At 42.9% G+C, this 26,799-nt stretch overlaps 2 protein-coding genes and 3 long non-coding RNA genes across 7 annotated transcripts; 4 read left to right on the top strand and 1 right to left on the bottom strand.

The window, feature by feature from the left end:
• The first annotated feature begins 5,797 nt into the window (after positions 1–5,797).
• Positions 5,798–7,795, top strand: LOC116652305 (uncharacterized). The gene is made up of 3 exons (XR_004305283.2): positions 5,798–6,265; positions 6,414–6,488; positions 7,478–7,795. It is a non-coding gene; the product is annotated as an uncharacterized lncRNA (long non-coding RNA).
• A 2,939-nt stretch (positions 7,796–10,734) lies between these two features.
• LOC116652308 (uncharacterized) lies at positions 10,735–11,305 on the top strand. The gene is made up of 2 exons (XR_004305285.2): positions 10,735–10,963; positions 11,015–11,305. It is a non-coding gene; the product is annotated as an uncharacterized lncRNA (long non-coding RNA).
• A 396-nt stretch (positions 11,306–11,701) lies between these two features.
• On the top strand, positions 11,702–12,431 carry LOC6633469 (transmembrane protein 17B). 2 transcript variants are annotated; one of them, XM_032440728.2, is made up of 2 exons: positions 11,702–11,926; positions 11,986–12,431. In XM_032440728.2, the coding sequence occupies exons 1-2, from the start codon at positions 11,810–11,812 to the stop codon at positions 12,373–12,375; spliced, it is 507 nt and encodes a 168-aa protein (XP_032296619.1). In that variant the 5' UTR covers positions 11,702–11,809; the 3' UTR covers positions 12,376–12,431. The 2 variants fall into 2 exon arrangements, with proteins under 2 accessions (XP_032296619.1, XP_002057060.1); XM_002057024.4 differs by having other exon boundaries at positions 11,710–11,926; positions 11,983–12,431.
• A 921-nt stretch (positions 12,432–13,352) lies between these two features.
• Positions 13,353–14,444, top strand: LOC6633468 (ubiquitin-conjugating enzyme E2 E1). Of its 2 annotated transcripts, XM_015170000.3 has the most exons (2): positions 13,353–13,920; positions 13,988–14,148. In XM_015170000.3, exons 1-2 carry the CDS (start codon positions 13,467–13,469, stop codon positions 14,014–14,016), a joined length of 483 nt encoding a protein of 160 aa, XP_015025486.1. In that variant the 5' UTR covers positions 13,353–13,466; the 3' UTR covers positions 14,017–14,148. The 2 variants fall into 2 exon arrangements, with proteins under 2 accessions (XP_015025486.1, XP_002057059.1); XM_002057023.4 differs by having other exon boundaries at positions 13,355–14,444.
• A 1,495-nt stretch (positions 14,445–15,939) lies between these two features.
• On the bottom strand, positions 15,940–18,448 carry LOC138911368 (uncharacterized). Its single transcript, XR_011416916.1, has 3 exons — positions 18,320–18,448; positions 16,570–16,629; positions 15,940–16,488 (listed from the first exon to the last, which is right to left on the bottom strand). It is a non-coding gene; the product is annotated as an uncharacterized lncRNA (long non-coding RNA).
• Between the last annotated feature and the right edge of the window lie 8,351 nt (positions 18,449–26,799).

The raw sequence follows: 26,799 nt of genomic DNA, 5'->3' as shown, positions 1-26,799 counted from the left end.
AATATAATATAACAAATTAGATACGCTTGAGTAATCGAATATTTATGATGAAACATGAGCGGCAACCAAATAATATGTGTACGTATATATGTATATACCTAAGCAACCCCATAAACCATAACTGCGCGCAATACTGAAACAAAAAAAAAAGTCTCGCTTGGTGGAAGCAGAATCACATACACACTCGCAGACACACTCGCACACACACACTTGGAGAGGCAAGAGAATGGCGCTTGTCAAAACAAATCCGTAAGAGATTACATTAAAAGGCGCATTTGGACAGCTCAATCGCAAAATAGAATACACCTATTCGAGCATACTTACATACTCGAATAACCGGGGATATACATACATACATGTATATGGAATGCACGCTGTGCATGCGGAAATATCCCCAATGGATTTACCAGACGCCAGTGTGCACCCAACTCAAACCTGGCCCTTAAGTCCCTGTATCCTTGTTTCTTTAGCAACGGTTGCGGCATCGCGGGTTTTCGCTTTTCTATGTGTATGTGTGTCTGTGTATATGTGTATCTGTGTGTTTGTGTGTGCTTGTGTGCTGGCAATGATGGAAAGTTCTGTAATACGAACTGACAGTAGTTTTCATTACGAATTCATGCAATTTTGTACTTTTTTTCTTTTTGATTTTCGAAACAGGCTGCAGCATGATCCACCATAAACAACAGCCGCACAACGCTTACCCAATTCCTAAATGAGTTACACGGTTAAGACCTTTGGAACAGAGTTCGTTAGCTTTGAGTCGTATTATGATAATGCGTAAATGTTTTTTGAGCTACTTTAAAGTTAGCAAACACTCTAACAACATTTAAAAATTAATCTATCAGCACCTTCTCAAAAATATATTTTCTAATTGAAATTATGTAGCTGTAAATTTGTGCCTACTCAACACTGTGAGCTGCAGAAAGTCAAGGTGGCAGCACTGCACCTCAATTACTGCCTAGCAAATTCGAACTGTCACATCAATTAAGCTGTAACAATATATAGTTGCTTCAGGTATAATATTATGAATTAGCATAGCTGCATATTCTATGCATGTTTATTCATTTGATTGCACACCAAACTCTAGAATGCGCCGGTTATCGCTGCATAGGTAAACTCACCTTTGAGTAAATTTGTCTGTGATTTGTTTGTGGCTGTGGAAATGTAAGCAAATGTTTGTAAGACGACAAAGCTGCTTACTAGATTTGCGTTGTTGTTGTTCTTCTTCTTTTTGTTGTTGCGGATGGAGCATCTTGAGCAGACATTTCAACTGACAAATTGAACGGCGGAAGGGGGTGGGCATGGGACTGGGTGGAAGGCAATGTGGCCTTTGTCATGCAAAGTGCAAATGCTGTCTCCCCCCCCTCCCCCTCTCAAACTCTCTCCCACTCTGAATTTATCTGTTGAATTTGAATCTGATTCTGACCTTTGTCCATGACCACAGTGGGCACTCTATAAATTGTACAACTATTTTCAATAACAGCACACAATAACCAGCATACTTCAAGTTTTCAGGCATAGCCCATCTCTCTGACCCTGGCCCTACACCCATCTACGGTTTATCCAACTCTTTCTGGCTCACGGGTTGGCTTATTTAACTATCGCTGCTACCTTGACACGGCCAAGACGAACTGTTGTCCGGCGTATAGTCTATGGGGCCGGCGTTGCCACCCAGTCGCACAGGTGCTGCAGCGCATCTTCCCAGCCTCTCGTTATTCCACACTGGTTTTTGTCTTTGCTTGCGTTCTCGACTTTCGGCAACTTCTTGAAAGTACTTTACCCCCCATCAACGCCCCCTCCGCCCATCGTCCGACAAGTTGGCATGCACAAATACATAAACAGTATGTGTGGGTGTGTGGGTGTGTGTTTTCTATTATTTTTTTGTCTTTTGGTAATTTAGCATATTTCTAAAGCATTTTGTTGTGGCTGCTGCTGCTGTTATTGTTGTTGTTCTTGCTGTTGTCGTCTGCTGTGTTTCAAGTTTTGCTTCACCGTTTGCGGTGCGCAAATGCAAATTGCTTGGCTTGCATATCCTTTATGCCTTTTGTTTTTCTTATATTTTCTTCGTTTTTTACCCTTGCGTAGAGGGTATTCGAGTTTTGTTGCTAAAGCTGTGCAGCATAGAAACATAACTTAAATATATTCTTGTACTGTCTATTTCTATGCCAGCTTGGCTTTCAGCAAGAAACTTGGATTCGACTGCATATCCAAAACAGTTGCCAAAACAGATCAGCTCTTTATGAGAAACCTATTTATTTTGCAACATAACCAGACCAAAGCTATCATTATAAACTTCAATATGCTCCTTATGAAGAATCGATTGAAAAACTAGCTGTTTGGTTTTCCAGGGTATCTTGACTATTCTCAGCAATTACCACATATCTGGCAGACCATATCAAATTGAAGTCTTGTAGGACTCATGGGTCGGAATGACAGCTTCTGTATAGCAGCACTTCTCAGCCGCACGCCTAAAAGGGTATTTAAGTTTCGGTGTGCCGAAGAAATCTTATTATTTTATTTATTTGTTTTTTTTTTTTTTTGCTTTTCTGCCCAACCCTCTTGCAACCTGGCTGGGGCGCAGAGGCAACAGATGCTGATGTTGCTGAAGTGCGCCCAGCCGCGTTGATAGTTTTATTATTTGTATGCATATATTTCTTAACTTTGGATTTCAAAGAACTGCCGGCAAGTAGATATGTCTCAAGTATTTTGGCTTAAACAGTGTATTAGCCAATAAGCAACGGCTGACACTCTGAAACGAAGTCATTTTTTGTATTCCCTCCATGTTGAATATTCAAATTTGTTTCCTTTGGGTCATTTGTGAAAAAATCAATTTTACTTAACTTTTATTGAGTTGTTCGTAGTTTTATTGCATTTTTAATTTGAGTATATAAGCGGCTCTTGAAATCTGAAAAGTTTAGCTTCATAACAGAATTAAGTGCATTGATGCATGGGTAGAGAGTACATTCTGCGTTGTCTCTCAGTACAAATCGGGGCTATTTATACAATAAACCAACTGATGAATGTCTGAAAAAATTAACAAAGGTTTTTTAACAAACTCAAAAATTGTGGAGACTCTGCCTTGAGAGGGATCACTTTCCAGGGCATATATTAGATAAGTGTCCACCAGCTATAATCATGCTGAGACCTGCTCAGCCCAGGAGGCCATCAGACTCCTTATTCAATGCAAATGACAGCTGTGAAGCCATTTGGATATTTATAAGTATAGTTTAATGATCCAAGTTGCCCTGCTGCTTACTTGCAATTGTCTAGCGAATGCAGTGGCATAATCATCAGGTCAATGACTGGGTGTAGTTGACAACAAGTGTCTGCGTCCCTAATTGGCTCCTGTTTAATCGTATTGACAGTTCAGCTGGTTTCCGAACAATCATCAGCAGCAATGGCAACAGTGTCCCTGTGGAGCGATTGTCTATAAAGCATTATATATAAATATACATATGTATTTTCATTAATCATTTAATCAATAGTCTGAGAATTTAACTTGCATTGCCATGTCACACTGCGCACAGTGGTTGCCATCTTTGGAGTATCATTTTGTTTCTGTTTAGATGCTTGGAGTGCAGACCGTCAAAATAAGTAGTGCCAATGGAGCGTGGAGTGCTCCTTTGTCCGGGTTGCGGGCTCGGGGGTCCTGGGTTCCTGGTCCGGCTGCTGTTTATGTTGTCTCATGGTCGTGCGTCCAGATGTTTTGATTCAGTTTTAATTCATTTCAGTTGGCGGCGCCAGTGACTGTTATTGTTGCCATTGTTGCTGTCGTTTGTTCTTGTTGCTATTAAGAAAAACGCCTCCAAGAATAATCGACTAAACGAGCGAGCAAACGAGAATTGGTTGACGACGACCCTTCCGTCCCCAAACCGGCCAACACTCGACACAGTTGCCCTCGACATGCAGCCAGCCAGGCAGACCGCCCGCCCGCCAGCCAGCCAGCCAGCCAACCAACCAACCAGCCGGCAATAAAAATATGATTGTATTTTCGCTTGAGTTGTTTTCATTTCTCGATGATGTCGAGGACCGTGCTGTGGCCCGGGGTAGGCGACCGCAGTTTTACCCCAATTCCTTCTACAGTTTCCACTTCCTGCCGCCAGCGCCAACTACAGCATCTCCGCGCTCAGTCCTCGGCCCAATGCATGGTTAAATCAAGCAAGCGCTTGCCAGCGGTCGACCATTGAACCGCTCCCGTCCGCTGAAGGCAGCAGCTACACGTTTTGTTGTTTTTGCTTCAGCTGGCGGATAACAACTTGGGGCCTTTGTTTTGTTTGCCGCCCACACACACACACACACACACACACTCACACACTAATACACATACTTGTATATCCATTTGAAATCAGTACGGCAACTCGCATATTCGCTACATTACATTCTTCGTTGCCATTAATCGTGGGGCTGCGGCTGCCCAGTTGGCCGGCAGCGCTGGCTGGCATCTTGAGGGCCTCAGTTGTCCGGGCTTGTGTTCATGGCCGTCCAATGTAGTCGGTGTGGCTCTGGTCCCTGGTCCTTGGTCCTTGTTCAACTCGACTCTCAAGGTTTTCATATTTACTCGAGTGATGTAATTTTTGAATAGCTTAAGGCTTTTGAAAATATTTAGCATGGCAAATCCTTTTTAAACGTTGATTTCGACTGCAGTCAGAGCCGAAGGATGCTATGGCCATGGCTATTGGTCCTCGCCACGTACCGCCCATTGTGCTGTCGAGTACTTTGCATATGCATATGCGTATTATTGTTATTAATAATAATAAATTAGATGTTCTGAATGAGCGCTGCCCACGCAGAAGAAGAGCACGAAGTTTTTGCGTTTCATTTACCACGGAATGCCCTCAAAGCGAGCTTCAATATGTATATGTATCTGTACTCAGCAATCGATTATAAAGTTTAGGCAAAAGAATGTTACCGTTGCGGATGTTTATGCTAAATATATTCCTTATTTTCAATTGAATCTTGTGAACTCCAGCGGCCCAGCTTCCCCCTTTGTGTCAATTGCGATTAAAAGCAGCGATAATTGAAAAGAACGACGAATTTATTGCAGTGTTGGCTAACGATTGTTGATGCATTCGGTATTCGGATATGCGAATGCATAATACATTTAAGATTATTCATTACCCTCAATTATCATTGTTTTACTTTGAATACTCCTTTGTGATTCGCCAACACTGCTAAAAGGTGACGTTTATCAGCACTGAACACTGAATGTGGACGATGCAAAGTAGAAACGGAAATAGAAGTTGAGCACAAAATAATAATAATACGTCCAACAAAAACAACAACAGCAACTGTTGCTGGTCCTTGCCCGCTCTCATGATCATCTTTGTTCTTATTGTGAACTGGTCGCAGCCAGTGCTGCTAAACAAGCTTGTTTTACAAGGCTGGAAAGTGCTAAAAAATATTCAAAGAATATAAAATATATAGTATTTAATTGAGGTATCAATACATTGATTAGGACTAATAACTAAGCACATCGCCTATTTTTGCATACGATAAATCTCTCACTGGTTTTTTCTGGTTCTTTTCTTAGACCAATCTACAGTGTAAAATCTGAATTAGATGTACTCAGTTATAGTTGATCACATTCAATAGATTGATGAAATACTTTCTGCAATTCATTTGTTAAGGGAAACAAATGACAAATGTTAAAATCAAAGACGGAGCATCCTCCTTTGATTCTGTCCCAACGCGTTCTTTTTACTTTAAATCAGGATGAGAGCTATTTTCTTTTAATAATATTTTCTAGCCATAAAATAGCTATAATCGCATCAGCATCCAAAATAACAACAATAGTTGCAACACACACACACACACAGACACACATATACACGCGCATACACACACACACACATGCACACTGTCCAAAAAGTGCGCAAAAACGCAAGAGGCAAATAAAAATTTGTAATGAAATTTTGTGCGCTGACATTTCGAAAAATTGCTTTTTAACCTTTGTGCCTTGGCTGGAAGTTGAATCCAAAGCTGGGCAAACTGGAGCCGGAGCAGCTTCTACATGTCACTGACATGCTACACGTGTATCTCTTCGGCTTGGGCGCCGCCTCGCCCATGTTGAGGTCCAAGGATGCGAGTGTGCGTGTGTGTGTCTGTGTGTGTGTGTGTGTGTGTGCGGTTGGATGCCAAGCAAAGTTGTGCAGCATCGAAATCTGTAAGCTGAAAACTCTGTGACATGCTTTTAAGTTTTCGGCTGGCATGCACATGCAGATTATTATTAGGTTGTTGCCGCTGCAGCCCGTTGCCCCTGCCGCAGGTGAGTGCCCCCCCGTGTCGCCAACATACTCAAAGAAAAAAAACTTTGCCCATGTCCAGCTGGCTAGGGGGAGGGGTTGGGGCATTTGCCATTTGCCTTGCTATAAGTTTTGTTCTAACAAACCAATTACTCGCACCAATTTCCACAGGCTGCCTTCGACTTTCTCCTAGCCTTACATGATGGAAGAGTTCGACTTTGAGGCGACGGATGCTGAGTGGGGAAGGTGAGCCGGTCTATAGCTGGTAGCATGCTACAACGAGACGGCAACGAAGCTGACGCTGATGCTGAAGGAAAATACAAATACGACTTTCAGTTACTTTTTCATTATTTTGCCAAGGAGTTTGTCCTTTTGCGTGTGCGACACATTCGGCAAAGACACTTGGCTCGCATGTCCCCGTATCTCAGTACCCCACCCCCACCCCCGTGCCCAACTCTCTGTCCCTCCCTGTGTGTGTGTGAGTGTGTGTGTGTGTATTGCAATGTTCAAAACATTGGCAGATGTCGCCGCACTAGCAAAAGTTACGAGAGCCCTGCTGCAACAGCAGCAACATGGCCGGCTAGGATATGGAGGGGGTGGGGGGGCAACTGAAGCGGGCGCATCCGGATCTGGATGGCGTGTGTACACATGCCGAGACAAGGACAAGACTTGCCAGTCAACTCGCAGCCAAGGCAGCTGAGCAGAAATGTATGAGACAAAAATAAGGAGGAGTTCATATCTCAGCCAGAACGAAATTTAAATACCCTTGATGGCGTGTAGTTATATGGCCAGAATTGAGAAGCTCGTCATTGCTGAGTTTAAAAAACGCAACAAACTTATTTATCGACTTCTTCTTTCCGTATGCTACAGTAGTCCGATCCTGATAAGACCATGCTCATAAGTCGAGCTCGGTAGCGATAAGTTTGCTCAAGATATCTAGAGAAACAGATAGGAGCTTCATTAACGAGCGATCATGCTTATCGCAAGCATATGATATAGTGTTTCGATCCGGGCAGCTTTGACATGCATATGTAATGCCAGAGCCATGCAAATATCGCTTCGGTTGCTAATGTTGATCAAGAATGTATATCCCTTATGTGTTACACAATGCATGATAAAATTAAGATAACTTATACAAAGGCATAAAAAAGTTGCTACAAGTTTACTTTCTTTTCCTTCTATTTGCCTTTTATTTTTGTCTTTTTCTACTAATTTTTCTTGTTTTTTCCATTTAGCCCCCATCCACACTTTGCACACTGTTCACCGCATGTGCCCAACTGTGCAAAAGGTGAAGACGCTGTATGGCAGCGCGGGATGAGGTAGAGTGAGGTGGTGCGGGGCGGTTCAGGGCACGGTGGACAGCCTTAAAGCGGCTCTAAACAAAATTGTCTATGTAAAAGAAATCGTCGGTTCGACAAATGTGGCCATAAATAATTCATTGAAATGGATCAACAATTGTTTGGCACTCCAAATGGGCACAAACTAGTCCAAAGTTGAATGGAATCTAAGTGGATGCCGAACTAAAGATATTCATTAAAAAAAAAAAAAACGAATATATTAAATAAACTATGTCGCTCTTGTGAATGGATTGTGTCGAAGTATCTTATGTAAGCACTCGAAATGAACTAACATTTTTTATAGAGTTCCCTTTGGCATTGGACATCCTCTTCGAACTAGACTGAAGTTTGGAATAACCTTTACAAGGTAGGCATGTTCATCTGTCCGCCAGAAATTTGGAACGCGAAATCGATAAGAATCGATTACAAATTCAACCTTCTTAAGCACATATTGGGGCCTTTAAGATCTGGAGAGGCAAATTTTGGTATGTAGATTATCGTATAGTATACATAGATCAAGAATTTTACACTTATTGGTAAAAGTAAACTAAAATAGTTCATATGATTTAAAATTAATTGACACAATTTCACAAAGTCAGGCAAAGGCCAGCACAGCATTAAACAGATATCCATTTTATATACAGCACAGCTCTCAGTGGAGTGAAGATTGTTAATCTTTGGGCTTAAGTGTGCCCAAGAACTTGACAACTTATCTTAGCGCACCTGAAGCATAAACACGCGGCTCTTTTGTTATTGTGGTGTGGCATGTGCCACATGCAGCCGAGTCCAGAAGCTGTTTTCTGTTTTTTCCTCCCCCATTTTTGTTGTGAAGATTAAGTCGCATGTGGAACATGTCTTTGGAGTGCCGGTTGTGTGTGTGTGTCTGGGTGTGTGGGCGACGTAATCTTTGGGCTGCTTTGGCCGCTTAACTTTTTTCACTTGCACTTGCAACAGCCTCCGCTCGTGCCCCGTCCACAGCTTGCAGCATATTATGAAGATGAAGTAGCAACAGCAGCGGCGGCAGTGGCGGCAGCTCGCGTGTGCTGTTGTAAAAAGTTTTTAATTTTTCTTTTGAAACATTTAACTAAAAGAGAGCAAGTCCTTGCTTCCCACGCCAAAAGCGTTGCCAGCAACAGCAGCAACAACAACAACATTAAGAGTGCCAGCGAGGGGCAGAGGGATGGTTAGGGGATGGTGGTAAAGAAATTATCCTTTTCTTGCTTGCAACATCTTCTTTTGCCTTACAACTTTTGCTTGGCAAAATATCATACGCATAAAACAACATACGCCGAGACGAAAAACCCCCCAAATCCCCAGTCGCTGCAGGTTAACAGCCGCCCACCCTCCCATCCCACCCAATCTCCTCCCCGGCCAGGACATCATATGATCTGAATGCAGCCCTCTCGCTATTTAACTTGCTTTATTTTTCTTTTAATGAAACAGTTGTTGCTCGCGGCATTATTATGATTATTATGAGGCATGCAAAAGTTGCAGTTAAAGCGTGGTGTAAAATAATATTTAGATGCCAACTTTCAGGCTGCAGTTGGTGGCTCCAGCCCCCGTCCACCAGACCGTCCCTCACACGCATACATACATCCGCTCTCAGCCAGTTTGGCAATTTTGCAGTTTAATTAAATTTTGCCTGGGCCGAAAATCTGCGCAAGAAGACCGCCAAATGCGAAATGCCAAAGCCAGTTGTGAGTCCGGATTCGTGTTGCTGGCAGTCGATAGTCTACTGCTGGCAGTTGGCAGCGAATGCACCGCAGCAATGTTGCTTTTAGTTTGGGAAAAGCCCTTAAATTAATTGAGTCTGGCCAGGCTCAGCCCTAAGCAGAGCTCAGCTAACAACCAGTTGCCAGTTGCCAGTTGCCGGCTTTTGTGTCGCATCAGATTGACTCAAGAAGCCGCACAAGTTTCTCTCTTTTAGTTGACGAAATTAACTTGCACCGTTGTTGCCAACCCCCCCCCCCTTCCACTTACAACGTCTATCCATAGCTCAAATTTGGTGCGACTGTAAAAGCATTTGCATTTCTATGACTTCGAATGGGCTTGAAATTAGCTGCTTTTCTAATTGACATTACATTATTGTAATCGGCAGACCCGGCGGAAGTTGACGGATTTATCATGGTTAACAGCGCAGTCAAAGGGCTCATGCATGCAGTGGGTAAAATGGCAATTAAATACTCGCATGCAGCCAAAGACAATTTATATTTGTTCATTAATTTAAATAACTACGCACTGGGTAGCGCGCTGGGAAACTAGATAATTTTGGCTTAGTTATGCATATTCCGATTGTTATCGATAACATATTTTTTAAAATTTGCATTCGCCATTTTCAACACTGACAGCGGCTACAACTAAATGACTTACCCATATAAATGACTTACCCATATTTTAGTCAAATGTTCCAATATCCTGAACTTTGTTCAACATTTCAATAAGATTCATGCTTATCGCTGCCATGTTTATTTCGATTCTAATCGGATTCTGCAATTGAACATCTTGTCACTATTTATTAGCTAAGACTTCATTCAATATTGCTTTCCATTTATAGTTGACTTAATTAGCTTTTAATGTTCAAAATAAATATAATTAGACAAAAAATTTTAGCATTTGAAGGGTTGTCGTTGTGGTGCTTAGGAAAAATTTGTTTGTACAGCTCCATAGACGCAGCTTAAACTACTCCTTAAAGCACATTGGATAAGCATCTTTGTCTGGTTTTTGTGACGGATGTCTGTCCAGACACACAGTTCTATTTGTACTTTATACAATTCTGACCGGAGCTGGCTGCCTTGCTTTATAGTCTGCCATTATCACTAGCCAAATCTGGTGCACCCGCATGGTGAGCACAAACATTCAAAGCCGCAAATTTGTTAGCCGAGTTGCCGCTGTCACCAACAGATGCGCATCCCGTTTACTGTCACCGCTGTACAGGCTAGTTCCAGTGGGAACAATGCAAAAGTCTACCAATTCCAGCATGCCCAACAAATGCTTCCTCTTTTTAAGGGAGTGTGCGGAAACGGAGTACTACAAATAATTTCATTAAAATTACTGTTATTCAAGCTATGGCGTTGCCACATAGTCGTAAGAATCGGGCACCAGCTAGCTACAACTGTTGCCATAGTCGATAGTTGCGAGTGGCCAACTATCGATAGGATATGTAACGGTTCGCTTTTTGCCCAAGAGTAATCGACATAACTAGATTTAATGCGGTGTAAGAAAATGTCTAAAACTAGATGTTCCCCGGTCCCAATTGTTAGTCAAAGTTAATTAAGTTGGCCCAGCCTATGAGATATTCGCTTCTATATACTTACTACATAATATGCATCGCGGACACGAGGCCACAAAGCGTTCGACTAGACTAGCCGTCTGGACATCTTAATGGTAAGAACATCTAAAACAATTTTCCATTAATGACAACAATGTCAATTTCAGGCACTCGGGCTGTCCAATGATGTTTTTCTCTTTATTTTTTTTTTTGTTCTTCATTATATTGGTCGTGCGGCTGCAAAAGGCAAACAGCCCAAGTGCCTGGGCTGCTGACAGAGGCGGAGATAAAAACGAGTAACGTAAGGGGAGAGGGCGGTCCTGGTGGGGGCTGGGTGTTGGTCAGTGCAGAAGCATCCTTTTATGATGACGTTACGAACGCCGCTCTCGGTTGACTGACATGAAACTGTAATGGAATTCAATAAAAGCTGAGAGTGCAGAAACTGTTTGACACGCAAACGACGAAACGGCTTTTGGGGTACATCGCATCGGCTCATGTGCGTTTGTCAGGCTCATTTGTTAATTTTACGCAATACCGTCGAATGTTCAGGGCCATGAGTGTCCATAGGTGGTATTACGCGGGACATTGGCTCCAGCATTCAACATGCGCAGATATTTATGCTCTGCGAAACATATGTGACAATATATACACGTATACACTTAACAAGTGTGCGGCATTTCGACTATACAATATTCTTTGCGACCAACCCAGATAATACGCGCAAAGCCAGGTAATATTTGTAAGGGTCATAATTGTGGAGTTAAGCTTGTAGCTGCAGTGCCTGCAGTGCTGTCAAGTAACAGTGCTGTACAACAAGGCATGCTTGTCGATACTATCGACAGACATTTTGAGAAAGCGAGCTTTCGATAAGTTAAGCCGATAAATTGGTTTGTCAAGAGAACTTGGTGCTGGACACGGCAGTTTGAGTTTCAGCATTAATTTAAGTGGAAAAGATATAAATCATGCCGCATATTGTGTCGCCGATACGTTCCAATCTCTTATTGCAAATCCTATTGGAGGGCAATCTATATATAGCATCAACGTGGTGTGTCAGCTATGTGCTCTACATGCTCATCTATGTAGTTAATTTCTCGTAGCATCCGCGAGTATATATTGACATTTGGTTAATTTGCAGCAGTGGAGCCAGCTGGGAGTGGCCGTATTGCTGGTCTTTTCATTGGCCGTGATCACCGAGAGCTTGCGTATCTATGTGGGCTACACCCTCAACCTGAGCCCGCATGGGCTGCGACCCAAATTGTTGCTCTTCTCAACACTGGCCTTGTGTCTGCCATTGTTGTGCGCATTCTGGTACCTGCGCAGGCTGCTGCTCAATCAAAGTCTCTGGCTGCAGCTCATCTGCAACGTTTGGGCGATCTTCATAGCACTGGAGCTGGTTGCGGCTGTGGGCATACTGTGGAGCAAGAAGTCCCAAGTGGAAACGCTGCCGAATTGGTCGACTATTGAGGCGAATCTTAAAGCGCGCCGTCGTCGTCTTCAGCGCCCGCCTGGCCAACTATACAAGTTGTGAATCCCCGGATAAGGGGTTAATAAACATGTCTGTACTCAGTTTGAATTGCAGAGCATCTGGTAGTTGGTTGCTTTTTAATTAACAGGTTTTTGCAATATTGTCAGCGCACGGCCAGGCCAGACCACGCCCCCATGTGTGTGTCTGTGTGTACACCTTGAATCCCCAATCCCTTTTGGTGTTGCTTTTATTGCATTTACTTTGCGACAAGCGACGATCCAGCGGCCAATGACGCCGCTTGATGGCCGAACCGGATGTCATTTTCAATAAAGGCGTCGCAGGCGTTAAGCCATCCTCACACACACACACACACACACACACACACACACACACACACATGTGGCAGATGAGACGTGGCTGTGTGGATGCTCGTGTGGCACTTTAATTAATTTCTTTAAGTTCATTAACATTTGACTTGCTTAAGCAAGCGAAAATACGACGATACAGCGAATGGGCGGATCCTTGAATCCGTGCCATTTGATGGCATTGTCAGGAGAATATTGCGTTCGCTACATTCTCTTGAAAAGGTAGCATCTCATTTGGCAAAACTGCGTGCTTTATTGTTCTATCTTCAAATGTATGTTTAAATAGGTAATTTTAGAATATTTGTAGGTTAACAGCAACATTTGTTAGGTTATAATATTGCGATATGTAATTATCGTTATACATAAGCTGGGTACATACGACTTATCGCATTGTCAGCCTATTGACAATCGCTTCGGGAGAGCTAAAACTTAAAACAATTTAAGATTAACGACAACTAGTTTAGTGACATATTTATAAAATGAAAATTAATGCACACTGCAATGCGATTACCGAGTGTTCAAAGCATACTTTTTAGCATTTACGCTTTTGTCTATTTGGCGATTCTGTGCGATGCATACGTTAAGTGCATCGGGATAATTTATCGAAACGAGTTCGAGTTCTTTTTGTAGCTCTTGAATATAATTCTTGTTGAATTTTCGATGAAACTCCTGAAATGTAAGTTAAAATCATGTGAGCACAGCAAGAAAACAATAGCAAATTCCCAATAACAATTTTTCCAATAACAAATTTCCAAATTGCACAACCGTTTAACTTTAAAACCCGGAAGCATGTCGAACCTGTCGAACGTGGCACCTCAAAAAGCCAAAGGCAGCACAACCGAAACGATGACCGTGGAGGAGCCGTCGGCTACGATGGCAGCCAGATCGTTGCCAGCTGGCGATGAGGCGAACAAGGACGAGAATGCGCCCAGCACTAGTCAGGGACAGCAGCGAGGTGCCTGCAGCAGCACCACTCACACCACCAGCACCACCACCACCACCACCACCATCACCAACACCAACAACAACAACAACAGAATGGGCTCGGCAACGCCAATGACACAGCTGAACGGGCCGGTAATGCGGATTAAGCGGGAACTGAATGAAATCATTGAAAATCCGCCGCCGAACTGCAGCGCCGAGTTGTACAAGGAGGATCTGTTCCATTGGAAAGCGATCATAATGGGACCCAGCGGCACTCCCTATGAGGGCGGCATTTTTAAGCTAGACATACGCTTTCCGGGTGCGTATCCATTCCGACCGCCACAAATCCGTTTCATAACGCGCATCTATCACTGCAACGTTGACAGTCGTGGAGTCATTTGCCTCGATGTGCTGAATGAACGCTGGTCGCCAGTCATGAACATTGCCAAGGTTCTGCTATCCATTTGGGTGCTAATCGGCGAATGCAATCCGAACGATCCACTCGTCATGGGCATTGCCGATCAATACAAATGCAATCGCAAGGAGCATGACAAAGTTGCGCGCTACTGGACGAAACGCTTTGCAATGCCAAAGGCCAAGCCGAACTCTAAGCTCGAGCAGGAGCTACTGCTGCCCTACATGCAGGAGCAAGATCCGGCGCCAGACCAGGAGCAAGAGCCACAGCAAGAGCAGCAACAACATCAGCAGAGCCCGGCGCCACAGCAGGAGCAGGAGCCAGCGCTCAGTAGTGCGACGAGCAGCTCAATTGCCGTTAGCGTTAACCACAGTCGTAGCGAACTTTAGATAGATTCCCATAATAAACAGTCTCCACACACACACACACGCACCAAAACACATATACAATCTCCTCTTGGAGAGCTTCCAGGGAATAGGTCGGAATGGGAGCTGGTTTGCCTTTGCCCGCGCTAAGTGTAGGGCGTGAACAATTTGTGTAAACGCGGCGAGCGGACAAAAAATATGGCTTGCATAATGTGCCAGCGCAGTGGCTGGTGTCTGGTGGCTGGTAATACCCCCACGCCCCCTCCACAGCAACCGCAGAGCGCACCACCCCGTCCAGTCAGCTGCTGACGCCGCCAGATAGCTAGCCAAGCCTTTCCGCGTTCATGTCCATGAATATTCATGAGCTGCCAAAAATGAAGCGTGCACAAGGCGAAGCTGGCAAAGGGTCGTCGGGATGCGTAGGTGGAAGGGGCAGAGTAGTGCGGGTAGCTTGAAAAATGAATTGGAACGCGAATAGGTTGAATGAGCGGTAGCTGGGAGGGGAAGCAGCAGTGGGCTTTGGGCAGCGGCTGAAGGTGTTGAAAGCAAGCTGCGATATACACAAGACTACACCCACACACACACACACACATACACACACATACACACACATTCATTCGCCTTGAACTGCAGAGTTGGCAACTCCTGGAGCAGAGCGAAGACGGTTTTTGGTATGGGTTTTACTTAATTAGGGCAAAGATATTTACACTTTTAATACAATCGGTATACTGCCATATTTAATATCTAGTGTGCTGCAGGAATAAACTTTATTTTAAGAAAAATTTCCGAAAGTTTCTAAAGCTCTTACAGGCGTATATATGTCTGTGCGTGTGTATATATATATTTAATGTATATGCGTGCATGCATGTATGAAAACATGTGTGTCCTAATTTCGCATTTAAATATTACCCTTCTATGTGATTCTCATGAACTCAAGTAGGCCTTGCAATTCTAGGCTTCTGCAGTAAGTTAAGTATTAGATATGTGTGCATGTGTATCTAATAAAATCGTGCGCGGGTAGGTGCATTTTTTTCTGAACACTTGTTTATATTTTGTATAAACGCCATTTATATTAATATTTATATTTCAATTGAGCAGTTTTTTTTATATGGGTCTCTTTAGGGTTAGGCTCGAGTGTTTTTTATCCAAATATTCATGAATATCGTTATTTAAAATGAATTGTTGGCTTAAGTATATAGACTTCAAATCGCAGATCTAAAAATGGCTAATTATGAAATACGAGTCGAGGCGGGGGCGAGCGGATGAAGGATAATAGCACAATTGGTATCAGGACTGTGCCTGGACACGTCCGCTGTGTGGAAGTGGAGGTTAAACGGGAATAAAGCAGACCGGGACAGAACATCTAAGGAAAGCGACACTCAATTTGCGAAATGCGATAAATTGAATGAAAAGTGTGAAAATGAAGAGGAGTCATCAGCAGCAGCAGGCAACAGCAACAACAACAACAACAACAACAACAACAACCGAAAAGTGGGCGGCGAGCAGGGAGGTCAGTGTTGCAAGCTTAAGCAGAAGTGAAGCGAAACACAAAAAAATGTAAATGAAAATTCAGGGAAATTTAATAATAAAAACATCAGCATAAAGTAAAACGCATAAAATCCAATGAAATGTAAAAGGCAACCAACGGGCGCCCGCTGGACAGACGCCATCAAGGATGTCCTTGTGTCCTGGGCGATGCTGCTGCTGCTGCTTCTACCTCTGCTCCTTGCTGCTGTCGTGTGTGTACGAAATAGCGTCGGGTAATCACATTGCGTCGCTCTGGCTGTGTCCTGCCCAGGCAGGATATGCTCAATTGAACATGTTGATTGCTGACAGCGCAGACGCTGCCGCTGCCACGTTGGCCCTCCTCAAATGAGGAGTCAATTGAAAATCAACTTAGAGCTTGCTTTAATGGAATTAGTTGTACATAGTAGCAGCAACGCAACCAGCATCAGCACCGGCACCAGCAACGGCACCAGCAGCAGCAGCAGGAGCAGGAGCCGAGCATCGGGCGTCATCATCAACATCAGTTCCAGATGCACATGCAGAAGATATCAAGCGACGCATTTTCGGTTTATGCTTCAGCAAATGCAACCCTGCGTGCGTGCTAAAAGGTAAAACATCTATCTAAATACAGGCGTGCACGTACATGTGTGTGCATAGAGCCATTCTTTATGTATTTACCTACCCGTATGCATACATAGATGCACATATGTGTGTCCTTTCGGTCAGCCAGTTGGGCGAACACCTAGAAAAACATTTGAATAGAGCTCGATTGATGTTGAGCAGTGTTGAAAAGCGTGTAAATGAAATTAAAAAGCAGCTACATGGCCACGCCCATACGCCCACACACTCAAACAACCCACCAGCCATCTATCCATTCATCTACATATCTTCCCCTGCCTCACACATCCCTCTATTGCACAACTCAGGCGTGGAGCACAAAAAAAAAAAACAAAAAACAAAATTGGAAAATATTTTACTCGATGCGTCGATAACCATCTACTCTATCTCTAAATTATCAGAAGCCTGAGGTCGAATGTTAACTTTTAGAGCGCTTGATTGTGTTTCAGGCAATGACTGTGGATAATGCAGTCTGAGATTAATGATACCAATCTTAGCCTGAGAAATACATATAATACATATAATACAGTTTTGGTCAAATACAGTGTTGGTAACTGCAAGTTCAGTGAAAGTAAATTTTTCTAGGAAATATTTATATTGCCTTAAACATTCAATAGAGTCAATAATCATGCCAGCCTTAGGTAAATAATTAAATCAAAAATATTCTATCATTTTATAAAATTCATCTTAAAATCAATTGGCGCCTTTAACGGAACAAGGGAAAACATCTTGGCAAATTGAATGAATCTTTTTTTCAATTGCCAATTTAATCTTGATAAGAAAATAAAACTCATATCCTGTGCTCGATTGCAATTGATTTCGTTTTGATAATTGGCGAACATAAATCAAATTATTCTCCATCAAGAAGAGCGTTTCATGTGAACCGAGGTGCACCTTATGCTTCGACCAGGTCTTGTTACAAACCCTTTGAATATACCCGAGTGCAACGTGAAGTGTTCGAATATTGCAAACAAGCGGCAACCGAAGCAGCAGTTGTGATTGAATGAGTGCGAGCTTGAATGCTTGAGCGAATCGGTGCATCAATGGATTTGCGCCAGGAGGGCAACAGCTTAAAGAGTGTGGTTGGTTCAACGCGATAGGTGAAAACAGTTTAGTCTCGATTCACTTAGACTTTGCTTCTTCCCAGAACCCAAAAGATAACGAAAAAGAGCACTTATTTACAAGCTGCGGCACGGTTAAAATCTGTATCCCGCTAAGAGAATGTTGACAGACCTAACAGGTAATAGGTTCACAGAAGACGAAATCTGATTTGTCATAGAGTTGGATAAAATCAGTAGAAATGCTATCCTGATTCTACTTCTTCCCCATCCCGACAACTTATGCAGAACATACGGAGTAAGTAGTCCAGCGTTTCACTTTATGCTTTCCAACACTGACATTGTCGTCGTTGTAGTCGATTTTGTCATCGTTTTGCTATGGGGCGATGGTTGGATGGACGCATGTGGTCCTTGGGTTTTGTGTAACTTCCTTTGTAGCTTAATTGAATTTAAGCGTGCCTCACAATATGCAATGTTGCAAAATGCAGGGCACTAACAGGAACACACACACACACATTCAAGACCTAAGTGCATTTCACTTTGTCGCACGATTTGGTGGCATAGACGCAAATGCAGTAGCCGCCGCCTCAAACGCCGTCAATCAAACTAAACCAACTGATAGAGCAGGGGCAGGGTTGGAGCTGTGGGGGTATTGCCATGTGCAGAGCTTGACAAACTAAGTTATCCAAGTAAACTAGTTTTATTAATTGGCCATGCAGCTGCCTTCAAGAAGTTCCAGTGTTGTCTAATGCATACATGTTTGCTGCGAAATGTATGCAACAATATATTCAGTGCCGCAATGAATTCGTCTCTAAGCCTAGGTAAATTTAAAAAATTGTAACTGCTAGATTTAACTCAATTAGAACACATTTCTTATGATTTGTGAAACTTCAAGTGAACTAAGAATAGTGAATATAAATTGTGAAAGATTAAGCTAAAACGCACTTGATGTGATCCGGTCAGGGCTGAATTGAAAGATGAGCAGGATCTAAATAGTTGTTATTGGGTGCAGCATTGCCAGCACAAAACAATGACCCGCAGTGTTGGTTAATGAATGAAGCATCCAAAAGAACTGAATTAGTAGGCACCTGTTGATCAAAGTAGGGTTAATTTGAACTAATGTTGGTTTATATAGCAGAATGTGATTTGCGATTTAATCTGGAATACGATCTGAAGTCAGAACGTGGAATGACGACATTCAGACAGACCCCGGCATTGGGTATTTGGCACTCTTGGCACTACAGCTGGGAGTCTAAGCAGGGTGTATCAACCGAGTTTGGGTGCTTTGTTAAATGTCGCTTTAAAAACTTCCTGCCCAGTAACGGCACATAAACAAACGGTGGACAAACAAACAGCCCTACAGCTGTCCGCTGTCCATTTTGTCTGGCAAATAAAAAGCACTGAGCGAAAATCGATGTGCATAAAAGAGTAGCCAACAAGTGCACAAAAAATATAAAAAAAAACCCCAATAGAAAACTTCCAACTATACGGCTAGCATATTAGGCCACGGTCTGGATCTGGTGGCTGGTGCATGGGTCTGAGCCCAGAAAATGTCACAGCGCCAAAAATGGTGACAAAAAAAAAATGGGGAAAGAGGAAAAAAACAAAAATTAAATGTCGGTGCCGGGCTTGGGCAGCGCTGACCAAGGCAAACACTCGGCACTTGGCACTTTTTGATGTTGTTAGTGGCCATGTCGGAGTGCAGCTCCAGCTCCAGCTCCAGCTATGGCCATTCCTGCAGGTGTCGCGACGGCCGCGCAGACTTGCAAACTATGCACATGGCGGTAAATACTCTGCACGCCACGTGGCCATTGCCGGCTACTACTACTGCCTCTTACTATTGCTCCTGCTCCTGCTCCTGCTGCCAGCCGCTTAAATTTACTGCCCTCAGGCATTTCATTTGGCCGGCCAGTTGGAGAAGGAAGAGCTGATGCCGCTGCCGCTGCTGCTCTGGGCGCAAACATTTCCGAAATGTGACAAAAAAAGAAGTAAATAAGAAAAAAACCAGTTGGAATATTGCAGTCGGCTGTTACTGACTGCGCGATGCTCGTTCACAGTGCAATAGGCGCAGCTGTAATCTAATGGGATTGCTCTTAAAAGGAGCTCAGCTGTCAAGCTATAAAAGATTTCGCGATTTCAAATAACGTAGGCGGGCAATCCTTGACGAAGGTTATAGCTAACTTCAGCCTTAAAGCTAGGTGCGCCCCTAGTAGGTGTAGCTCAATATATTGTAAGGTCATACGGAGGAGCAGCAACATGGATATACCACGAGACCAATATACTCGCTATTATCATTTGAACGAGAGTACAAACTGGGCAGAAATAGATGCGATACATGACATTTTTTTGGCACTGGCATGGGTGAGCCTACAAACGGTATATCGGTAGCCAGTGTCTGATTGGAATGAATGTCTCTGGCAAAAAAATAAAAAAAAAAAAAACAGCAAGAGCAAGAAAATAAATATAGAAAAAACAGCTCAAAAACTGGCGTCATGCGCTACTAAATGGCAACGAGTTCGTCGTGGAGCGCAGTACATATTCCTTAAACGCGAGATAACAAGCATTTAACAAAGTACGTACTATGGCAAAGGGAGCAGAACGTAATACTCATAGACGGGTATACCGTTAAAAGAAACTATCGCTGCAAATACATTCAGAGGCGAGCGCAGCAACTTAATGGCAAAGTTACAAGGCAGTTGCCATGAGCCTGCAAACTGATCCGCAAAGAAAGCGGTATCAAGTGTTAATTGAAAGCAACTCTCTTTTAATTAATTTTAATTTCAATAGATTTTGTAACATTTTAATATATATTTTATAGCTAGCAAAGTATGAGCTGAGCCCAATATGGTAAAATTATAATTACAATTTATTAAAATTGTATTTTAAAAATAATTTAAAATGCAATTGATGCTTTTAGGATGGATCCTTCCCAATAGTATTTGATTTCAAGCCCAACCTTACAGTACCATACAGTACAGGTTTGTAGTAGACTTATTACTAAAGACGGTTCCAGCTACGAACCGGTTCGCTCTTATTTGGCTGAACACTTGCCGGCACAAATAAAAGTTCTTCAATGCGAGTGCAGCTCGTAGGATGTGTGCAATAGCTGTGAATGCAGCTTGGTCGCTTGATCATAATCCAATATTAATATAGAGCTAAGCGCGGGACCTAAGCAAATAATAAATCAAATCAAGCAAGTTCTTCATTAAATTCTATTGCGACTCTTCCAACGGCAGGTGCTCCGCTCGTTCGGTGCCTCAAAGCTCTTCCGCTTGTTGTTGTAATCTCGGATGCGCACATCATTTCACACGGAAATCAAAGACGCTTCCTTATTTTTCTTAAGTTTAAATTGCAGGAAATTACTTTGTGCCAGTGCCATGGCGGGAGCTAGTGCGAGTGGCTTCACTTGTCCATGTTACGCCCCGGTCCGATCTCTCCGGGCTCCACATTGCGTCGGCCGTCCCTCGGCTTGTCCGTCGCAGCTTCAATGATTTTTATCGTTCGCACTGCAATTTCTTATATTAAACTCAAAGCAGGTAGCTCGGCCTGAGCCACAGCCCTGGCCCCCCTGCTCCTCCATTTACGGCACTCGCCCACACTCTGTTCCAGCGTCTTGAACCGCGGATGTTGAGCAGCAAAATCCTAACTGCTACTTATCGAGTCGCGCGCTCCAGCTCCTGCCCAGCTCTGGTCTCTCTTGCTGAGTATTTTCATTTTCATTTTCATTTTCATTTTGGCGTCGTTGCCACGGAAATTCATCAAAATCATATAAACTCGTTCGCCTCGAAAGGCAGCGCCTCTCCAGCCACCTTGCCCCGCGCCCCCGCCCGGCTGCCTTTTGGCTTAGCTCCGACGCGGTTTATCATTCGCGAGTTACAGCCAAAACTTTTGACGGACCATCTGCATGTTTTCTTACACGGCAACCGCTGAATGTTGTTGTTATTGTTGTAGTTGTTGCTGTGGCTTTTCTGCCAGTGGCACTCGAGCAATATTTGATTTTCTTCTTTGATGCCATTAGTTTTTTGCTTTCATTTGGCCCGCTGCTGCTGCCACAAGAGGCAGGGCTCTTAGCCCGGGCCTTTTTCTTGTTGCTTAAATCGCATTCTGGTTCCGGGATGGCACACAACCTGCCACACACCCCTACCCCAGCCTAGCCGGGCAATCGCGCACTTGTAGATAAACTTTTGTAAATGAAATTGCAGAATGTTATATTTTCCGCATTATTTTTATTTTATTTTTTACTACTTTTGCCACTATCTTGATTTTATATACATATATATTTATTACATTTTTTTTTTTTTGTATTTTATATCCATATACATTTATTTAATCAATATTTTTTTCTTTTTAGTTTTTCATTTCTGCTGCACCTCCACTTCTTGTCCACTTGGCAGCTGAAAGAGCAGATAATGCGTTTTGCGACTGTTGCATTTGCCGTGCCTTGACGGGGCAGGTGCTTAGAAACCATTTCAAGCAATCAAAGCTCGGCTACAATGCGCTTAAGCAATCAGTGCCAGAAATCCACCCACAGTCTCTCCATAAGAATTGCCACCCCACGCGTCCACATAGCTGGAAAACTACTCGCCGAACTCTCTTTATAGCCCAAGCATTTGCAGCAGTTGAACACCTGGCATAACAGTTTCTAACAGTTCCGACGCCTTTTGTAACTTAAGTTGTGCGTGTGTGGGTGTGCGTGGGTGTGGCTGTACATGTGTGTGTGTGAAGTATATCAACAAAACTCAAAACACAAACAACAACAATAACAAACACACGCCTGGCAAATGAAAAATCCTTCTACTTTGCACAAATGTTCTACACACACACACACCTGCAAACGCACACCAACACACACGTTCGTAGCGCAATCTCAGTTGCATTTTAATTACTGAATCAAAAATCACAGAAGCGGAAATACTTATGAATTTCTTATGAGGCTGCAAAGAGAAGAAAGCTCCGACGACGTCGACAGCGTCTTTAACATCAACAAGAAGGCAGAACAACTAGTTGTTTGATACCAAAGCGTAGATACCCTACAATCAATTGAAAAGCCTTCCTAAACAAGCAAAGACATTTTCCATTTGTGTTGTGGCCAAGCATGCTTTGAAGACCCTAAAACGTTTACGAATGCTCAAAGGAGGAATTTAAAAAATCAATTATTCATGTGAATTCGCTTTTTCCTAAAGAATCTACGAGCGCGTATGATATCGAGAGAAGAGGCAGCAATTGTTACACATTTACAAAACGTTTACGAAACGAAGAAAGAGAGAGAGAGAGAGAAAGAGAGAGAGACATAAAGAGCGAGCGAGAGAGAGAGAGAGAGAGAGAGAGAGAGAGATAGAGATGTGAGCATGAGCTCATCGTCATAGATTGAGATAGTGGAAACAAACCGATCCAAGAAAAAGTGGTCGTTCGCAAACTAGTAGACATTGCTTAAAGTTGATAATATGCAACAACTTCAAAGTTTTCGAAAGATATTAAAATAAGTCACATTAGCTTTATTTATATAGTAACCTAAAGCTTTGTCCGCCAAAAACTTGGCCAGCTTCTACGGACAGTCTTTTGAGAAGTATACTGCCCGAGATAACGATCTCTCCCTTTGAGAACTGCATGGGAAACATCAAAGAGTTAATGTGTTTTATCTAAGATTCATATCGGGTAATCGGAAATCTTGTTGAGCTCTCTGGCAAAGCATTTGGCCAATTTGCTGGGCTTCTATTAAATGGGTCGCAAGCTAGTTAAACATTTCGCATTGCTCCAACGCACACTACAAATGAGCAACAGCAAAGAGCCAGCAGCAGCTGCTGCTCAGTTGTAATGTGGCTTCAGCTTTTGCCCCAGTGGGCAGCTCGAGCAGTTCCCCAAAGCCTCAAACACAACAAGTTGTGGACAACAAATTGCAGAGCAGAAATGTGCGGATATTCTGGAATTTCCTTTGATGGTTAAAGTTGATTTAATAAGAAAATATTGATGGGTTTTTTGACAACTATTCGATTGCACCGGGCTGGCAACAACAACAACAGCAGCAGCAGCAGCAGCAATGTTTACAATCGAATACACACACACACACACTCGCACGCACACCTAACACACAAACAGACGGCACCACAAGCAGCCAGACAAATTGGTTTAGCACAAGTGTGTATGCTCTTGTGTGTGTGTGCGTGTGTCTATGTGTGTGAGTGTATCTGGCTGCATATGGAACGTCTTGTCGCATTCAGCACATGGAATAAGTACCGTAAGATCTTTAATTCAAGTGCTAGCCTCCTTCCCAATACTGATTTGGGTACACAGAATACTGGATACGGTGTTCGTGTTCAAGGTTGCTGGCTTTCATATCCTGTTACCCTGTATTAGACAGTAGGTGTCATAAACAAGCACAACAGGTAGAGCTTATATTGATAGGCATCTATAGATTACCTAGAACCTTTCCACTTATATGATCTCCGTCCCATTTATCTCAAATACAAGAGATTCGAAACATATAAAATTGTATATGCTAAGTTTCTGTCAATACGATCAACAGGAAATCCATAATTTCACCCTTATAAGTGGAAAAGTCTTTCGCTTTGTCTTCATGCTTAGAAGGCCACCCTCACGAGCGGAAAATGGGTGGAAAACCATGTGAAGCGAAGCTAGATACATATTTTAAGTTAACAATCTCATAGTTGTCAAAGTTCCTTTAGAGGATATCTTCTTGGCGCGTACTTTCGCCACGGAAACGTACGTATTTTGGGCTCTGTGCCATGTTTTGGGTAATATCCTTGCAGTGGTCCTGTGCGGCTGCTCCCTTTCGTTTTGCGGCTGCACTGCGGTTGCCCAACACTAAAAAATGATATAGTACCTGACATTTCATCTGCTGTCTGCTGTCTCCTGTCACCTGTCAGCCGCCCGCTGCGAGATGCTTCACACTTTGTGGCCATTCGAGTGGAACTTATTTGGTTTAGTTGCCAGTTGTGCCCGCTTCTCCTGCGCCGCTCCTGCCTCTCCGCCTCCTACCCCTACTGCTGCTTCTCCTTGGTCTTAACCACTGCGACTCCTGGCAGTTTCTTTGTGGCTGCTGTCTAGCTCGATGAGGCGTGCATTGGCCAAAAAGATATGTGGCTGCTTGACAGAGTGCTGCACGTGAAAGCGTCGGCGCAGGTGGGGAAAGGGGCCTTTTTTTCTATAATGGAAACTTTTGTCAATTAGCGACCTGCTGCACATGCAACCATTAACTGTGCAACGGCGCAGCCCAAGCCAAAAATGAAGGGCAACCTTTTAATAGGCTTGTGCATAATCCCCTCATAAGCTGCATATAAAAATGTTAACCCTCACCGTACACGCACACACTCACAAACAGTCAGACGGTTTGGCAGCGTATAAGTGGATTTTCATTTGAGTACTTTTTTTTAATATTATTTTGAATATTTTAATTTTATGCATACCTTTGACTGAATCGATATAAACAATTTGTTATGAAATTTGTGACCTCCTGCAAGCTCCTGTCAGTGCAGCATTTCGAAATACTTAATCTGTTCAATATGTCTAAAGAAACTGATTTGTTGGCGAATTTCATATTTCATATACATATGTACATACATATGTATGTTTGAAATGGAGGGCTCTTTACTATTAGCACGTTTTCAGTTAGGTTTTATATAAATTAAATACAAAAAAAAAATAATATTTTTAAACCCTTTTTATAAAACAAAAAAAAAAAAAAAATACAAAACGCACAATAAATCATTTTTCCTGGCAGTGTTGATAAAGCACATTTTAGCGTACCTTAGTGCAGTGCTGGTTAACTTAATATGTTATTTTCCTATTGCAAAAACGAAATACTTAACCCTTTTCATAGATTGATGATATTAAGCACTTCTTTCTGGTCAGATTTCGGCTTAGACCAGCTTATACATGGCTTAAATTGAAAATATGTAAAAATGCGTGCCCATTATAATATTCTTATAATGAGTACAATTTAAGCATGACGTTGGTAGAACACCGTAGAAGGGTATTCCATATTCGGCTATGCAAAATAAATTGTTCCGGTTTTTTGGTTATTTTTGAAATTTTTTATGACTGTGCTCTGGTTTGTGGGTGGCCGGTGGCAAAGAAAATTCGGCTACTTTTTGACTGCTGGTAATTTGTCTGTTGCCCGTTGGAGTGCAGCCCCCTTTGCTGCCGTCCAAACAAGCCCCGCCCACGCCCATGTAATGTGTACATATATTTGTGCTTAACAATTATTTATTTATGAGGTAAACATCATTCAGTTGCAGTGGCAGCAACAACAGCAGCAGTGAGGCAGCGGCAGCGGCAGCGGCAGCTTTATGAATACATAAATGCGCCGTCCATGCCACATGCCACATGCCACATGATAGCCGTTAGATTGGCTGGACTGTTGGCTGGCCAAATGACCGTTGCAAATTTGATTGCATTTACATATGCAGATGCAGATACATTTACTGATGCACACAGATGTGCAGCAGCTTTCTGAGGAGGCGGCCGGGCAGGCGGGCTGGCGGGCTGGCGGTCGGGGCGTGGCAGCTAGTCACAGTCCCAACATGCAGGTTGAGCTGTCCGGCCGGGGCTTTGCGTTTGTAATTGCAACAAAGCCATCATGATTTTTGCTTACATTTCGGCTTAACATCGAAAATGAGTTGCATCCGAAATGTGGCTCAATTGTTGTTTAAGTACTCAACAAATAAACCCTTAACCCGACTCGCTCCTGTCGCACTCTCTCTCTCTCTCTCTCGCTTTCTCTATATGTATATATGTACATATATATATTCATATGTATGAACATATATGTACATGTGGTGCACTTCATATCTGAATGATATTTGCTCGTTTACATTCGGCCAAAGTCATTAACTTAATTTAATTTAAATTAACCAACTAAACAAACGGGTTTACATTATGATTGTGCCTATTTCTAATTTAGCCTCTAGACTAAATGTTTCCAATTATATTTGATGTGAAGAACTTAAATATCTTTTGCCACTTGTAGCCTGGGTTTGTTTTATGATTGGTTGAATTGCAGGCCTTGAACAGTTTCGAATCGGAACTGTTTCACAATCGTGCTTGCAACTATACTGAATTTATTCCATGTTCTCGGAAAGCTCTAGTTATAAGGAACAAGAGCAACAACTACAAAAACTTGACTGAATTCTTACGCCAGCTGTCAGCTTATAATCTCTAAGGACTTTAACTGGATAAGCCTTGAATTTGTATGCTCTAGTGGAATGAAGTGCTCAGGT

The sequence above is a fragment of the Drosophila virilis genome, chromosome X (genome assembly GCF_030788295.1).
Source record: "Drosophila virilis strain 15010-1051.87 chromosome X, Dvir_AGI_RSII-ME, whole genome shotgun sequence".
NCBI classification, from domain to species: domain Eukaryota; kingdom Metazoa; phylum Arthropoda; class Insecta; order Diptera; family Drosophilidae; genus Drosophila; species Drosophila virilis.
Note: the sequence above shows the minus strand (reverse complement) of the source record. Positions and strands in the feature narration are given on the sequence as shown.